Below are 16739 nucleotides of genomic sequence, written 5' to 3'. Positions count from 1 at the left end.
GCAGACGGTAGTGGAACAAAACGGTGGATAAATTGTTCAATAAAGTTAAATGTGTCTTTTATTTTTACTTAAAAACTAAAGAAACGGGCTTCCCTGGTGGCTCAGTGGTAAAGAATCTGCCTGCCAATACAGGAGACATGGTTTCAATCCCTGATCCATGAAGATCCCACCTGCGCTGGGGCAACCACGCCTGTGCACCACAGCTATTGAGCCTGGGCTCTAGAGGCCAGGAGCTGGAACCATTAAAGCCCATGGTCCACCACAAGAGGAGCCAGCACAACGAGAAGCCCACGCACCACAGCTAGAGAGGAGTCCCCACTCACCACCAGTGGAGACAAGCCCCTGCAGCAATGAAGACCCAGCACAGCCAAAAATAAATAAATAAATGGTAAATTAAAAAAAAAAAAAAACCTGAAGGAACTATCGGGATGAGCAAACTCTACTTTCTGATACCGCCCATCCTCTTGCCTCAGGAAGCGACCCAGATTTCACTGACAGGAATGATGAACAGCACCGCACATTCCCGTTCTCCTGATGCCTGTGAAAGAAAGTGAAAGTGAAGTCGCTCAGTCGTGTCCGACTCTTGTGACCCCATGGACTGTAGCCTACCAGGCTCCTCTGTCCATGGGATTTTCCAGGCAAGAATACTGGAGTGGGGTGCCATTTCCTTCTCCAGGGGACCTTCCTGACCCAGGGATCGAACCCGGGTCTCCATCATTGTAGGCAGACGCTTTTACTGCCTGAGCCACTCCCTGACGCCTGTGGTGCGGGGCCAACAGCGGCTGTGCAGTAGGGTGGCCCTGGGCCGGGAGCCTGGAAGCGCAGGAGATGGTGCCGACCACACAGCAGCGTCCGGGGAAGGCCGCGACACTGCGACACTCCTCCAAGGGATGAGGGGGTTCCCGCAACCCCGAACCCCCTCCCACCCTCTTCCACTTCTCTTGAAACAGAAGCCGCCTGCGTTGCGGTCCAGGGCCCCACGACCCGCCCACCTCGCCGTGTGGCTCGCCCCCGCCCTGCTTCCTGCTGCCAGAGCAGCCCCGCCAGGCCTGCAGGTCCTCGGAGGACTGCTGACCACTCCCCGCCCTGCTGGAGCCACTGTTACAGCGTCGCGCTCAATGACAGCTATTCATGTCTGTTGACCGGCCTTCTTTATTTTATTGTTTATTTATGTATTTTGGGGCGCGCCGGGTCTTTGTTGCTGCACACGGGCTTTCTCTACTTGTGGCCAGCAAGGGCTACTCTCTAGATGCAGCCGCAGGCCTCTCGCTGCGGAGGCTTCTTCTGTTGCAGGGTTCAGGGTCTAGGCTCCGCGCCTTCAGCAGTTGCCGACTGGGGCCTCTGTTGCCCAAGCACGCGGCATCTTCCCAGACCAGGGATCCAACCCGTGTCCCCTGTATTGGCAGGCAAGTTCTTAACCGCTGGGCGTCCAGGGAAGCCCCCTGTTTTCCCACTGTTCCCGCCCCACTAGCAGGTGGTTCCCTTGAGTAGCGTCCCTTCATTCAGAGCAGAACCTGCAACCTCTCCAGTATCTTGCCTGGAGAATCCCAGGGACAGGGGAGCTGGCGGGCTACAGTCCATGGGGTCGCAAGAGTCGGACACGACTGAGCGACTAACCCACCACCACCACCACCTGCAACCTCGTAGGTCCTGAGTGGTTCTTGTCCAGACGGTGCTCCGAGCGCCCGCGCCCCGCCCACCGCGCGCACAGCCCCCGCCCCGCGGAACTCTGCGACGCAGGCTTGTTTCCCTGGGAGCGCATTCAGCGTGGGACTCCAGCCCTCCTCGGTCCTGGCGGCAGCGCATGGCGGTGAGCGGTGTGCAAGTGGGGAACGCCTTTGGGCGGTCGGCGGCTCCTCATGACCCTCGTTCTTTCCCCAGGCTCCAGGACATCCTGCTCGGGAGACAGCGGCAGCCCCAGGCCCAGGTACTGCCCGTGCACCCTGCAGCCCCTGGTTCCCCAGGCTGCTTCCTAAAGCCCCGAGTCCTTCACTGTAAGGCCTCAGCCAGTCCGTCTGCTTAGGGCGCCCTACGTGCCGTGACGCTGCCTCGAGGACCAAGAAGCAAAAGAAGAAAACCCGGGATGGGGCGTCTGTTGCCAATGGAAGCGGGAAGACCCCAGAAAAGCAGGACCCCGAGGAAGCCCCCCTAAGCGCAGAGGCCCAGGCAAGGGCGGGCCTCAGTCGGGAAGGGTGAAGTCCCGGGCGCGTACTGGGCGGGAGCCCGCCTGTGGGTGTGGTCCCGGATTTACAGCGGGAAGTGGATGAGATGCGGCGTTTGGGGTTCCTATGGGATGAGGCTGGAGGCCCCAGCACCCAGATGCCCGCTCACAGTCACTACCCACAATCCATCATAGGCTGAGCAGCTGGCTCGGGAACTGGCCTGGTGCGTGGAAAAGCTGGAGCTGGGACTGAAGATGCAGAGACCCACCCCTAAGCAGAGTGAGGGCCCATCTGTAGAGTTGGGGGAGGGAAACGGTGACAGTCCTATGACCTCAGGTGCTGCCAAGGGATGGAATTGTTGCCTTTGCGGTAGGACAATTGGAAGTGAGGATAGAGGTTACTAGTCCTTTGTTTTCATCTGCAGAAGAACAAGCTCTTGGAGCCATCCGAACCTTGCGCAGCCAGAGAACCCCTCTGCCCCGGAAGAGGCAGCTGATGCGCTCTTTGTTTGGGGACTACAGGGCTCAGATAGAAGCCGAGTGGCGCGAGGCCCTGCAGGCTCTCAGGACTGGTGAGAAGCTGAGAACTGGTTGATGAAGAACTGCCTAGTTCAAGGGGGCAAAAGAAAAAGCCTGGGCAGTGAAAGGGGGAAGCCTCGAGCAGCGGGGCTGCCACAGTAGGAGGGGGCTCAGGAAAGCCACAGGGAGAAAGCCTGGGGCGCGGGTCACAGAACTCCGGCTTGGACTAGCGAGACAAGGGGAGCAGAGTTAGTGAATCTCTCTGTGATGATAGGACGAGAAGCCAATAAGTTAATTTTTACAGTGAGGTTAGAGTTGTATGGGCAGTTAATGTTTGCTATTATTATTCTGATACTGTCCCTCTCTTCGCTTACAGCTGCCCACTCAGCCCAGGTGCAGCCTGTAGGTGAGGCTGCCAGAAAGAAGAGCCGAAGGGTCTGCAGACCTCGTCCAGAAGGAAGGTCCAAGGGCACCTCGGATACTCGTGATGAAGAGTTTAGGTTTAATTTCTTTTAGCCTCTTCCCTAGAGTGGCCACCTCTGCAGTGATGTGGGGTTTCTGTGGAATGTAGCACTTTTCCAGGAATGCTGTGGGGCAGATGGGAGACCTGCATGTTGGGTGCTGACAAGCCCAGGACCCCATTTGTAGGTTTTCAGCTGAGATGTCCTTCCTGCCAGAAGAGGGGGGTTCCTTTAGATGGTTCTACAGTAGACTGAAGTGAGTGTTCACACTGTGTTGTAAAACAGCTGTCCCCAACCTTTTTGACACCAGGGACAGATTTCATGGAAAACAGTTTTTCCACAGAGAGGGCGGGAGGTGAAACTCAGGTTGTAATGCAAGCAATGGGGAGTGGATATACATATAGATGAATCTTTCCTTGTTTGCTGTCTTTTCATCTCCTGCTGTGTGGCCTGGTTCCTAACAGGCCATAGACCAGTACTGGCCCAGGGGTTGGGTACCCTGTTATAAAAGACTCTCAACAGTCTCAGGAGCAGACTAAGTAGGTATTGTTAATAAGGGTTAGTGGGGAAGCTGTATAGTTGTACACTGGTGCTCACTTATGGAAGGATGTCCTCTCAAGTGGTATGGCGCTCCATACCATTGAGTCCCATTGCTGTAATAAAACTGTTTCTTATGTGGATAAGCAAAAGCGTGTGCTAACTGTGCTGTTACAGGAAATGTAGATGAGGTGGTGTCAGGCACTGCTGGGTCCAGGCTCTTACCCCAGGGCTTGGTCCTTTATACTGCCTTCATTCCTAAGCAGGTGTCATCCTCAAGGAGCCAGTGTATCCCCCAGCAGCCCAGGCTTTGTTCTGAGGAGCAGGTAGCTTCCTGCCCTAAGAATCCCAGCCAAACACCAGCACTGACTCTCTGGGCAAGCTCTGATGTTAGCTGCTCCAGGTGATAGTCCCAGGACTTCTGCATTAAGTTGGGTTTTCACGGTGGCTTAATTCTGTTGTGACTGTGATGCCATCTTTGGTAGTGTTTCCCAAACTTGCAGACTAGACAGATACCCAGAGCCCACCTGCCTACTCAGCATCTCTGCTTTGGTGTTTCACAGATATTTCACACTTGACATGTCCACAGCATCTGATTAGTCCCTAAATCTGTCTTCTGCTTTCTGGTGAATGGCACTACTGCCCACCCAGTTGATTAGGCCCAAAATCTATGTCATCTCTGCAAAAGGAGTTCCTGGATCCAGTTCCAAAGAGTGAGTGTGTGTCTGTGTGTGTGTGCGCACCTTGGCTTCCTCACACCAACAGCAATTCTTGGATGTCAGCAGCATGTCCAAAATTCAACTCAGTTATGACGTTATCTACCCAGAGTCAGATTCCACAGGAAAGTGCTCAACCTCACAAGACCCAGTTCTTCATCCACCAGTTGCAAGTCCAGGTTGTCACCTGTATTTCTGACCAACTGGCTACAAATCAGCTCCCCGTGACCCACTTCTTGGGTTCAGTTAACTTGCTACAGTGGGTCCCAGAACTCAGGAAAACTTGTTTACTCACTAGATTACCAGTTTATCACTAGGATGTGAATAACAGGCAGATGAGATACAGAGTGCCAGGCATGAGGGAAGGCATGGAACTCCGTGCTCACCACCCAGAAGCTCTGTTGGTTTCTATGGAGGCTTCCTTCACAGACACCATCAGTTCAACCTCTAGCCCATCCCCGCTCCCTAGAGGTGGAGGTTTTTAACCCTCTAATCACAGGCTTCATTCTCCTGCCAGCAAAGTGACACCTGACATCTCTCTCCACCAAGTGAGGACACACTGAGGTGGCTGTACTTTAGCCTGGGAAGGAACCCTGACCAGGAGCTAGATCAGCCAGCACACTGGTCTTGGACTTCTCAGCCTCCAGAAATGTGAGAAATAAACTTCTGGATTTTAATCCACCTGGTCTGTGATATTTTGTTATGGCAGCCTGAGCTAACACACCATTCTGTGGGTGGGGAAAAAAAAAGCTTTTCAAGAAATGTTATAGGGAAAACTATATCCACACACCAAAGATTTTAAAGTTGGACCCTTACCTGTCAAGATATATAAAAAATTAGTTCAAAACAGATCAAAGACCAAACCATAAGACCTAAAACTATAAATCTCTTTGAAGAAAAGATAGGGGCACATCTTGATAATATTGGATTTAATAATGAATATGACACCCTAAGCACAGGCAACAAGAGAAAAGACAGGTAAGTTTTTGTTTTTGTTTTGGCTGTGCTGGCTCTTCACTGCTGTGCAGGCTTTTGCTCTAGTTGCAGTGAGCTGCTGTGTGCGTCTCTCATTGCTTCTCTTGTTGAAGAGCAGGGGCTCTAGGGCAAGTGAGCTCCAGAGCACAAGCTCAGAGTTTGGTGCACAGGCTTGGTTGCTCCGGGGCATGTGGGCATCTTCCCAGATGAGGGATCGAACTCATGTCCCCTCCACTGACAGGCAGATTCTTTACTACTGAGCCACCAGAGATGCCCTAGATAAGTTGAACTTCATAAACATTAAAAACTTTTGTGAATGAAAGGACACTATCAACAGAGTAGACAGAAAACTCATAGAATAAGAAAATATTTGCAAGTATTATTAATCTGATAAAGATTACCCCTTTAATATGAATGGAAAGCTAGATTTCTAATTAAAAAATAGACATGCAACAAAGGTTTACTGTATAGCATAGGGAACTATAGTCAACATCTTGTATAACCTCTGATGGAAAATAATTTCAAAAATAATATGTGTATCTGTACAACTGAATCACCCTGCTGTACACCTGAAACACTAAGTCAACTATACTTCAGTAAAGTATATTTTTTTTAAAAAAATGGAAAATTAAAGACTACCCTTCAAAATACATTAAGAACTACTACACCTCAACAACAAAAAGAAACAGCCCAATTCAAAAATGGGCAAAGGGTCTAAATAGACACTTCTCCAAAGAAGACATAGGAATAAAGAGTCAATAAGCACATGATGCTCAATATCATTAGTCATCAGGGAAACGCAAACCAAAAGCAAATGAGATACCACTTCACACTCAGGGTGACAATTATCAAAACAATGGAAAACAACAAGTATTGAGGAAGACACGGAGAAACTGGAACCTTCATGAACTGACAGTGGGGATGTACAATGAAACTTCCATTGTGGGAAAGTTTGGTCATTCTTCAAAAACTTAGAAGATCCATATGATCCATCAACTTTATTCCTGGGATTATACCCCCAAAGTATTGGAAGGATGGAAAGTACAAGCACAGATTTGTACACCAATGTTCACAGCAGCATTATGCACAAAGTCAACAAGCAGCAACACCCATAACCCATTAACAGATGATGGGTGAACAAAAAACATGGTGTCTGCAAACAATGGAGTACGCTTCAGCCATGAAGAGACCTTACGTTAAGTGAAATGAGCCAGGACACAAAGGCAAATGTGTGACCTCACTTACACGAGGTACTTCAGAGTAAGCAAATTCTTAAGAGAGAGGATAAGGAAAAGCGGAGGAGTGCAGAGTTTCTGTCTGTAATAAAAAAAGTTTTGGAAACAGATTTGCTGATGGTCATACAACACTGTGAATGTATCCAATACCACTGAGTTGTACACTTAAAAGTGGTTAAAATGGTAAACATAATGTTTTTACTGGAGAAGGAAATGGCAACCCACTCCAGTATTCTTGCCTGGAGAATCCTATAGACAGAGGAGCCTGACGGGCTACAACCCATGGGGTAACAAAGAGTCAGACACGACTGAGTGACTAACACACAATGTTATTACCACAATAAAAAAGGCAATATCAACTCTATTAAGTGACATAGAAAAAGTATGAACAACATGCTGTTTTAAAATTTACAAGGTGTAAAACCACATAAACACGTAGAACTCTCCAGTATGAGTTTTCCAGGACTGAGGAAACAGGAGCTGCTCTCACAAGTTCCACAGTACTTCTCTTGTGGATGCTATTTGAGTGTCTGGACACAACCTACGCTGATCGCAATAGCAGTGAGTTCTCTTTCTAAGGGTAGGCCACAGGGCTTCTCCCTTTTGCTTACCTTTTTCCACTCAATTTCTCTAAAATGAACATCCACTGCTTTAAGAAAGAGGTTTTTAAAAATTAGAAGTGCCTGTTCACCTGTGACACCATGTGGACAGTAAGTAAAGAGAGGGTGGTCACGTGGGGGAAGTGCACCACAGACCTTGGGCCTCCCGACCGTCACAGGGAGAAGTCTTCCCGGAGGTGGATCCTCTGGTGCTGGGACATGTTGGAGCTGTGCCGGAAGGCCTTGCCGCACTCGCCACACGTGTAAGGCTTCTCCCCAGTGTGGATCCTCCGGTGCTGCAGGAGGTACGTGCCCTGGCTGAAGGCCTTCTTGCAATCAGCACACTTATATGGCTTCTCTCCGTGGTGTGACCTCTGATGGTGGATAAGTCTGGAACTGTTGTGGAAAGCCTTCCCACACTCACTGCACTTGTAGGGCTTCTCTCCCGTGTGGATCCTCTGGTGCTGGATGAGGTGGGTGCTCTGGCTGAAGACTTTGCCACAGTCATTACACTCATAGGGCTTCTCTCCGGTGTGGCTTCTTTGATGTTCAACAAGCTTGGTTTTTTGGATGAAGGCTTTCTCACATTCATTACATTTATAGGGCTTTTCCCCAGTGTGAATTCTTTGATGCTGGATCAGATTGGAGCTCTGGGTAAAGCCTTTGCCACACTCTTTGCACTCGTACGGCTTCTCTCCGGTATGGGTCCGACGGTGCCGGATGAGGATTGAGCCGTCACTGAAGGCCTTCCCGCAGTCACTGCACTTGTAGGGCTTCTCCCCTGTGTGGATCCTCTGGTGGTAAATGAGGGAGGAGTAGGCACTGAAGTGCTTCCCGCACTCGCTGCACTTGTAGGGCTTCTCCCCCGTGTGGATCCTCTGATGCTTCATGAGGTTGGGCCTCTGGTTGAATGTCTTCCCGCACTCATCGCAACGGTAGGGGATCTCTCCAGAGTGCATCCTCCGGTGACTGATGAGCTCACAGCTCTGGTGGAAGGCCTTCCCGCACTCTTCACACTTGTAGGGCTTCTCTTCACTGTGCAGTCGCTGGTGCTTGACAAGGTTAGCACTGTACCTGAAGGCCTTCCCACAACAACCACAATAATACAATCTTTTCCCAACAGGAATTTTCTGATCTTCTTTAACTAAATTCGCAGCAAAAATTTCCCCTGAATCGTGAACTATATTTGTTTTTTTGCACCTGTGTACACGTTTATGGTTATTAAGGTATGATCTCTGTTCAAAACTCTGTTCACATATATCACATTTGTGAGGTCTTTGATCAGGGATAGGCCTTGACCGCGACCTGAGGTTTCCTCCAGACTCCAGGCCACACTCCTCATTGGCCAGTGTGACTAGCCTGGGGCCTCTCTGCTCCCCAGGCCTGTCCAGGCACCCCTCTGGCTCCCTGACACGCTCATGGACTTCTCCTGGCTCAGGTCCCCGGAGAACACTCCCCCTGAGTGGGTCCAGTTCTCTCCCAAACAGCATTTCTCCTGAAGTGACCTCCTGGTTCTCAGTCCTGGTCCCATGAGCTGAAAAAACAAACAGAACACCTCAAGGTCACCCGTTCTGACTCTGGAAGGAAGGTAAAAGCTGCTGCCAACCACCTGTGGACTACCAGCTCCACCATCTCCAATGTCATGCAGACACGAGAGCCTGGCAGTCAGAGGCTAAAAGCCTTGCCCAGGGCTGCAATCACAGGGCAGTGCAAGCATCCGCCCAACTCTTAATACCCAACCTTTCCTGCACACAGAGCCTGCTGCAGGATACCTGTCCTCGTCCCAAAAGGACGGAAGATGGAAGCTTCACAGCATCACCAAAACCAGAGCAAGGAGGGGCCCCAGAGGACACTAAGGATATCCGATGAAGAAGCAGCTGATCCACCCCAACATCCATGGTGGGAAACCGGCTACCTCCCCAGAAGCACAGAGAGCACAGCCTGTGCTAACTGAAGATTAGGGTGACAAGCACACAGGCCACGTCCATTCTCCAGGGTCTCCCCAGGGTCCTGAGAGACCACCCGTGAGCCACCAGCACTTACACTCCAGACGCCACAGAGGATGCCCTCATCTGAGGCCTTGTCTCCACCCTTCCTTCCCTGACAAGACACACAGTGACTCCACGCGCAGGAACATGCTCATCAGAAACTTGTTCTCTGTGAGCCAAGACACACACACACACACAACAGGCCCAAGGTGGGGACAACCAAATGCCCTGCAGAAGTATAGTGGAAAATACTCTGCGGTATGTTCATGACAGAACAGCAAATGGTGATGAGACCAAACAAACTCCATACAACACGGCAGCCCTGCCCTGCAGGAGTCAGAGAGGAGGCCCAGGGGAGCTATGGGAGATGACAGAGGTGGCCCTGTGGTCTCCCAGGGAACTAGGAATGTTCCCTATTTTGATCTGGTGGGTGGACTGTTTGTATAAACTCACTGAGCTGTAAATAGGATTTGTCTCATTTCTGTAAGTGTTTATATCTGAAGAAACAAATTTACAGAAGAGAAATTCAAGTCCTTTGAGCCAACAGTTCCTTCCAGGGACGCTAGGAAGACACTGCAGGACAACACTCTCAGGTCATCCGCCGCAGTGAGTCTAGAGAACAGCCTTCCCGGTACCTCCAGTGAGCACAGGGACACAGAAACAGAAGTGCGTTCAGTGAAAAATCAGCAACCCAGCAATGCGCACAGGTCACTGCATTCCTGCTAGGAAGTGACGTCTGTGTGCGGGCGTGGCCTAGACTCCACTGGAAAAGGGACAGCAGGCGCACACCGGCACACATCTGCATCTGGGTGCTGAAATCCAGGGTGATGTGTACCCCCTCCCTTTCCTGTAAAAGTCTATAACCATCCAGTAGGTTAACTTAGAGGAGGGTGATGAAGTGATGCTCTTCCCTGTGGCCCCGTGTGACCACCTGATAATCCTTGGGAGGCAGGACTCTGGAGGGCGGGGCTCCACGGGGTCCCTCAGGGCATGCCCAGGTGTCCTCCCCTCTTCTCCTCCATCAACACAGCCCCCTCTCACCCTTCTACAAGATTCAGCTCAAGAATTACCCCATAACTAAACAACAAAGATACTGTACCACATGGGGGAAACAGCCATTATTTTGTAATAATTTTAAAAGGCATATAATCTAAAAAAAAAAAAAAGGCATATAATCTGTAAAAATACTGAATCACTAAATTGTACACCTGAAACGAACAGAATGCTGTAAATCAACTATATTTCAATTAAAAGAAAGAGCACCCAGGTTTTGGCAGAGGCCGCTCCCAGGGCCTCTGTAATGCCCATCTTCCTCCAAACCCATGAGTCAGTTTGGTACCACATTCTGTGGGCCTCCACACATGCTTGTTCAGCAGGTGGGTTGGGGAGGCAGCCCCCCACGCACCTGAGCCATCAACGCTTGGTTGCTCTGCCCCATGCATGTCCAGGACCCACAGCTCATCCCCTTGCTCCAACTGTGCAATCACCTCCGGCTTGGGACCTGCAAGTCCAGCTCCTGGGAAGGAGACGGGGCCTGGGGTGGGTGCCACGGACACAGTGCGGGCTCACCCAGGACTGCCAAGGGAGAGGACATACACGTGCGGGGGTGACAGGAAGTCTGGATACTCCCTGGAGGGGTGGGCGTGGGCATGCAGTTGAAGATCTGAGCACAAGGGCTCTCTCCATCAGGAGGCGCATCTGCCTTGGGCCTGGGGAAGGGAGGCAGTCTCATCTGGGGCTGCCTAACCAAGCCCCACCGGGGGCCCTCTGCTGTGCAGACAGGCCTGCCTGGGACCAGAATCAGTAATACATCTCTGAACCCAGGGGATGAGGCCCCCGGCCCAGCCCCTGCTCAGCCCTCAGCCCCCAGGGCTGTTCCTTGAGTTGCATCCCAGTGAGGGGGCTCACCCAGCGATACCAGGTTCCTGTAAGTCTCCAGCATCACTTCCCTGTAGAGGCCCTTCTGAGCAGGGCCCAGAAGGCCCCACTCCTCCTGCGAAAGGAACACAGCCACGTCCTCGAAGGTCACTTCAGCCTGTAACAACAGGAGCTGCTGAGGCCCAGGCGTGCCTCAGGCTGGGCCCTGGGCTAGAGAAGTAGCACAGAGGTAACTACAGGCCTGACCCCCAATGTGTGGCCTGGAGTAGTTGGGGGAGGCGTGGGCCCTGACCCTTTGGCTGCTGAGCCAACCCATTCAGGGAGGCTAGGCAAATCCAAGGTCACCCTTCCTCTGCTCAGCACCCCTCAGCATCCCACACCAGAGAAGCCTGACAGTTTGCTAAGGCTGAGCAGACAGGGAAGCCCTGGGAGAAGACCTCCCGCCTCCCAGGGAGGACAGACGCTCACCTGAGGCAGGGCACACAGATCCAAAGCTGCCATCCCCTGGTACCCTGGGCTTCCTGGGATGGATGGATGCAGGAGCCAATCACTGCCTGGCCCCTCCCACAGTTGGCCTCAGCACTCGGCCTCCCAAGCAGACTCTGCTCCCTGCAGACACATGCAACATTTCAGATCATCTGCCCCTACCTCCTCCCAGGCACAAAGTTATCTCATTCAGGTGGAAAATGGAGAGTTATTCACTTTACATGAAAGAATAAAGATAACACATTAAGGGCTGAGAAGGAAAGGGAAGTTAAAAAAATTGAACAGAAGGCGAAAAGCAAAGACAAAGATTAGGAGTCAAAAGATACAAAATGAGCAGAGGTAAGTCCAATGGATGGGTAACTGAAGCAAAAGGATTAAACTCACCTACTGGATGCAAAAAACTCCCCAAGTAGATACACAAAGTGCACCTATATAACCTAAAATAAAATACACAGAAAGGCTAAACATAAGGCAGACCAAAGAAACAGTAATTAAAAGAAAGCTACAACAGCTATATTTACCTTCTCTGTATTTTTAAAGCTCTTTATTGGAGTAAAACATTTATACAGGAAAGTCAACAAATCCTGACCACACTGGTCAAGGGGCTCAGCAGACAGACCCAGCCATCAGCCCTCCGGCAGCTGCGGGCTCTGCCTGCTTCCCCACCTCCCAAGGGAGAGCCGCTACCCTCCTCTCACCAGCACAGACCAGGGCCCTGGGGACTCCATTAGACTAGCTATGCCTTCTACATTCTGCGCTGGCTTCCTCCCTTTGGCACACTATTTGCAAACTCAATATGCATTGCTGCATGTGGTTTAGCAATATTTATACCAATCAAAACAAAACTCAAAAAAAAATAAAAAATAAAAAAAAAACTCAAACCAATAATCATTATTAGGAACAAAAGCAGACACTGCATGTTAATATAAGAAAAATCCACCAAAAAGCTGTAATTATAACCACACGTGTCTACCAACAAATCCTCAAAGTATAGATAATCAGAGCTAAGTGCAGTGCCGATAAGAAACATACAAACCCTCCCCTGCAATGAGAGAGTTTAACACACTTTCCTCAGAAGTGAGTGGATCAAGTAGAGAATACCTACTTAAAGCATAGAGAATACATACACATTTTTTTTCAAAATGTACATTGAATATTATAAGAAATACCACATACCAAGCAAAAAAAGAAAGTTTCAAAAAATTCCAAAGACTGGTATCTTTTGGCAAACATTCATATTGTGGTCCTACTATCTGATTAATTTTTTAAAAGTACCCCTTCAAGAAAAACATAAGAACAGAGACTGAAGGGAAAATGGAAATAGAGCTTACCTGAGGAAAAATGGGCATCCTTAACACATTTATTTTAACAAGGGGATTGAAAGAATAATCTAAGCATTAAACAAGAAACCAGACACAGAATAAGAAAGCAACTCAAGGAAAGAAGAAGAAAATAAACATGATTTAAAGAAATAGAAAATAATCTCAACCTTGGTTCTTTGAAAATGCTAATAACATCTGGCAAGTCCAATGTGGGGAAGGGGAAGAGATGGAAAAGGACACAATATTTTAAAGAACAAAAAAGGGAACACAACTCTACATATCACACATACAGCAGTGGTTTTCAGAGTGCAAGCCTAGCCCCTGGCAGTCCCAGCACTCAAGTCTGGTTGGTAGCAACCCTAAAGTAACACAACAGAAGTGTCTGCATTGGTCAGTGACAAGATGGGGATGCTTGCTTCCTCACTCCGCTGCTGTAACAATGCACCAAAGACCCCAGTCAGTGCATTAAGTCACAGAAAAAGAAGCAGATGTCATAGTTCAGTGGTTAGGGAGCACAGGTCCGATCTTGGGTCGGGGAACTGAGATCCTGAATGCTATCGCTTGACCAGAAAAGAAAAGAAACACAAGCCATAAAGATTCCAAGAGAACACACAAAATCATCATTATTTGAGAATGATAAGACCATCTACATAAAAAATACAAAAGTATTAGCCAAGTGTTGGGATGATAAAGTTCAACAGGACTGCCATATAGAAGGTCAACAGGCTAGTTAATATCACTCCTGTGTACTAGTAATCAGCAACCAAAAAACAGCTTTCACAACACCTACGAAAACTACATGCTTATGAACAAAACTTTACTGAAGGACACTAAAAAAAAACAAAAAACACCTATGGAGAAGTAGACAGTGTTCATAAACAGGAGGACTCAATATAAAAATGTCAATTTTCCCCAAATGAATCTATTAATTCTATACAATCAAAATTGCAATAGGATTTTCCTGGTGATCCAGTCATTAGGAATCCACCTGCAGGAGACACGGGTTCAATCCCTAGCCTGGGAAGATCCCACGGGCCAAGGGGCAACTGAGGCCATGTGTCACAACTACTGAGCCTGCTCAGTCTAGACCCCAAGAGCTGCAATTACTGAGCCCACAAGCCCTAGAGCCCAGGCTCCACAAGCGAAGCCACTGCAAGGAGAAGACTGTACACCGCACTAGAGAAAGTCCAAGCAGCAAGGAAGACCCAGTGCAGCCAAAGACAAAACAGAACATATCATGACATCTGAGCACAATGACTGACTATCATGAGTCATGACAGAAGATTAACCAAGGAAATGCCGAAGAACTCAGGCAGAGCCATGCCCTACCAAATAGCAAGTCTTATCATGGGGCTGTGGTTATAAAAGTGAAATACAGTTGTCCCTAACTGTCCATAGGGAACTGATTCCAGGATCATGCTCAACTGGGTATCAAAATCCAAAAATGCTCAACTCTCCTATATAAGCTCCATGCATACACTATGACACACTTGCAATGTTAACAGCAATGAACCATTCAATAAATGGGACTGGCACAACTGATTTTCCACAGGCAAGTAAAATTAGATCCTGCCTTCCACGGCACACAAAAAGGTATCTCAGACAGGTTGAAGGCCTGTTTCTTAAAAATGTTTATGGCTATTATAGGAAAATAATACGGAAAACACACTATCCAAACAGAAAAAATTGCTTAATTTTACTTTATCAAAAAAAACTTCTGTATGAGACACAACAAAATTAAAAGCAAATGGCATGATGAGAGAAGATATTTTCAAACATACTTAATAAAAGTTATGGGCTTCCCAGGTGGCTCTGCAGTAAAGAACCTGCCTGTCAGTGCAGGATATAGCAGGTTTGATCCAGGTCAGGAATATCCCGGGAGAAGGACATGGCTACCCACTTCAGTATTCTTGCCTGGGAAATCCCATGGACTGAGAAGCCTCATGGGCTACAGTCTGCTGCTGCTGCTGCTAAGTCGCTTCAGTCGTATCCGACTCTGTGTGACCCCATAGACGACAGCCCACCAGGCTCCCCCGTCCCTGGGATTCTCCAGGCAAGAACACTGGAGTGGGTTGCCATGTCCTTCTCCAGTGCATGAAAGTGAAAAGTGAAAGTGAAGTTGCTCAGTCGTGTCCGACCCTCAGCAACCGCATGGACTGCAGCCCACCAGGCTCCTCCATCCATGGGATTTTCCAGGCAAGAGTACTGGAGTGGGGCTACAGTCTACCAGGTCGCAAAGAGTCAGAAACGACTAAGCAACTAAACAGCAGCAACAATAAAAGATATACATAGGATATATTTAAAAATACAAAAAGAAACAAACAAAAATCAATATTTAAACCAGTATTCCCTGGTGGTCCAGTGGTTAGGACTCTGTGCTTTCACTGCGAGGGCCTGGGTTCAATCCTGGGCCCTGGTCAAGGAACTAAGAGCCCACGTTCGCTGCCCAACTGAGGCCAAGCACCGCAACTACCGAGCACTCGCTTCAACTAAAAAGAAGCCAGCTGGTCTCAAGGGAGATCATGCATGCCACAACGAAGACTCAATGCTGCCAAAATAATAATTCTTTAAAAATAAAAAATAAGGCCATTCAACACACACAAAGTAAGCACAGGATGAAACCTAATAAATCATATAAAGAAATCAAACTGTCCAATAAACACCTGAAGATTTTCAGCGCAATTAAGAATTAGGAAAACGCAAATTAGAACAAGACTTCTCATCACCACAGATAAGGGAAAATATATAAAATGCTTCACAGTATCTACCGCTGCGCTTCCCCCCATGGCTCAGTGGTAAAGAATCTGCCTGCGATGCAGGAGACTCAGGAGACGCGGGTTTGACCCCTGGGTGGGGAAGATCCCCTGGAGAAGGAAATGGCAACCCACTTTAGTATTCTTGCCTGGAAAATCCCATGGACAGAAGAGTCTGGTGGGCTACAGTCCATAGGGTCACAAAGAGTCGGGAGACGACTGCGAGACTGAACACACGAAGGCCTGAGAAACAGGGACTCACAGAGTCCCGCAGACAGTCTGCTAGTCACTCTGGAAACCCACCTGGCCCTACCTGGCAGAGCTGAAACTCTTCGAAGCCCTGGGACAGGAAACCAAATTGAAGGTACGTGCCCTTTAGAAATTCTTGCTAATGCACAAAAGACGCACAAGGATGTTCCTGCATATCTGTGTACAAGCAAAAAGTATTTTTTAAAGAGACATATTAAAAACAGAAACCTATGGGGCAAATAAAAAGGTTTCAAACCTTGAATAAAAGCCTCTGAGAAAGAAACAGAAATCTGCTGCGGGCAGCAAGGTCTCAGAGGGTCAGAAGCAGAAACGGGTGAGGGAGAATCGTGCGGGGGGGCGGGGCCCGCAGGGGGAATGGGGAGGGGGCTGCTGCGGGAGGTGACAGGAGCTTGCGCGCGGGCCAGCTGGAGGCCCCGGAGTCAGGAGGCGGAGGTGGAGAAGAGCCACGGTAGGGCGAGGCCGGCGCGCGCAGCGCTTGGTTACCGGCAGCATCTCACTCCGCGGAAGCAGCCCCTTGGGAAGGCCCAGAAGGGAAGTCCGGTGGAGACGAAGACGGGCTTGGGGCGGGTGACGGATGCTCCACCGCGGTAGAGGGGCACGGCGAGGAACGACCCCAGCCGGGAGGGACTCGTGGGACTAGAGGCCTTCGGGTGGGACCCTCGGCGGGAGATTTGGAGTCGAGGGGACGTCCCCACCCCGCGTCCCGGGCGCCCCGCGGCCGCCCCCGTCCCCAACCGCCCACCCTCACCTCAGCGCCGCCCAACAGCGGATGACCGACCAGACCTCGCCTGCTCCCTAAACCCTGAAGACCTAAACCTGACCGGAAGTGACGATCCCTC

The 16739-nt window shown here is 49.6% G+C and overlaps 2 protein-coding genes across 5 annotated transcripts; one reads left to right on the top strand and one right to left on the bottom strand.

The window, feature by feature from the left end:
- Positions 1-1701: 1701 nt before the first annotated feature.
- On the top strand, positions 1702-5071 carry C14H8orf33 (chromosome 14 C8orf33 homolog). 3 transcript variants are annotated; one of them, XM_005904508.3, is made up of 6 exons: positions 1702-1810; positions 1882-1927; positions 2024-2166; positions 2357-2441; positions 2587-2733; positions 3057-5071. In XM_005904508.3, the coding sequence occupies exons 1-6, from the start codon at positions 1805-1807 to the stop codon at positions 3194-3196; spliced, it is 567 nt and encodes a 188-aa protein (XP_005904570.1). In that variant the 5' UTR covers positions 1702-1804; the 3' UTR covers positions 3197-5071. The 3 variants fall into 3 exon arrangements, with proteins under 3 accessions (XP_005904570.1, XP_014336535.1, XP_070238781.1); XM_014481049.2 differs by having other exon boundaries at positions 1789-1927; positions 2007-2166; XM_070382680.1 differs by having other exon boundaries at positions 1795-1927; positions 2011-2166.
- A 1281-nt stretch (positions 5072-6352) lies between these two features.
- Positions 6353-16739, bottom strand: ZNF34 (zinc finger protein 34). 2 transcript variants are annotated; one of them, XM_070382678.1, is made up of 7 exons: positions 16649-16739; positions 15944-16056; positions 11940-11992; positions 11538-11678; positions 11100-11226; positions 10597-10707; positions 6353-8737 (listed from the first exon to the last, which is right to left on the bottom strand). In XM_070382678.1, the coding sequence occupies exons 4-7, from the start codon at positions 11568-11570 to the stop codon at positions 7377-7379; spliced, it is 1632 nt and encodes a 543-aa protein (XP_070238779.1). In that variant the 5' UTR covers positions 11571-11678; positions 11940-11992; positions 15944-16056; positions 16649-16739; the 3' UTR covers positions 6353-7376. The 2 variants fall into 2 exon arrangements, with proteins under 2 accessions (XP_070238779.1, XP_070238780.1); XM_070382679.1 differs by having other exon boundaries at positions 11100-11184.

The sequence above is a fragment of the Bos mutus genome, chromosome 14 (assembly GCF_027580195.1).
Source record: "Bos mutus isolate GX-2022 chromosome 14, NWIPB_WYAK_1.1, whole genome shotgun sequence".
Classification (NCBI taxonomy): domain Eukaryota; kingdom Metazoa; phylum Chordata; class Mammalia; order Artiodactyla; family Bovidae; genus Bos; species Bos mutus.
This window is presented reverse-complemented; position numbering and strand designations above follow the sequence as displayed.

Excerpts from the sequence above, each read along its gene's own strand:
- ZNF34 (XM_070382678.1), bottom strand. The coding sequence starts at position 11,570 with ATGGCAGCTTTGGATCTGTGTGCCCTGCCTCAG. Across the intron at positions 10,708-11,099 it reads CAGGAACCTGGTATCGCTGG|GAGCTGGACTTGCAGGTCCC; the intron begins GTGAGCCCCCTC and ends TCTCCTTCCCAG. Across the intron at positions 8,738-10,596 it reads ACCAAGCGTTGATGGCTCAG|CTCATGGGACCAGGACTGAG; the intron begins GTGCGTGGGGGG and ends TTGTTTTTTCAG.
- C14H8orf33 (XM_070382680.1), top strand. The coding sequence starts at position 1,805 with ATGGCGGTGAGCGGTGTGCAAGTGGGGAACGCCTTTGGGCGGTCGGCG. Across the intron at positions 2,167-2,356 it reads CCCTAAGCGCAGAGGCCCAG|GCTGAGCAGCTGGCTCGGGA; the intron begins GCAAGGGCGGGC and ends AATCCATCATAG. Across the intron at positions 2,734-3,056 it reads CCTGCAGGCTCTCAGGACTG|CTGCCCACTCAGCCCAGGTG; the intron begins GTGAGAAGCTGA and ends CTTCGCTTACAG.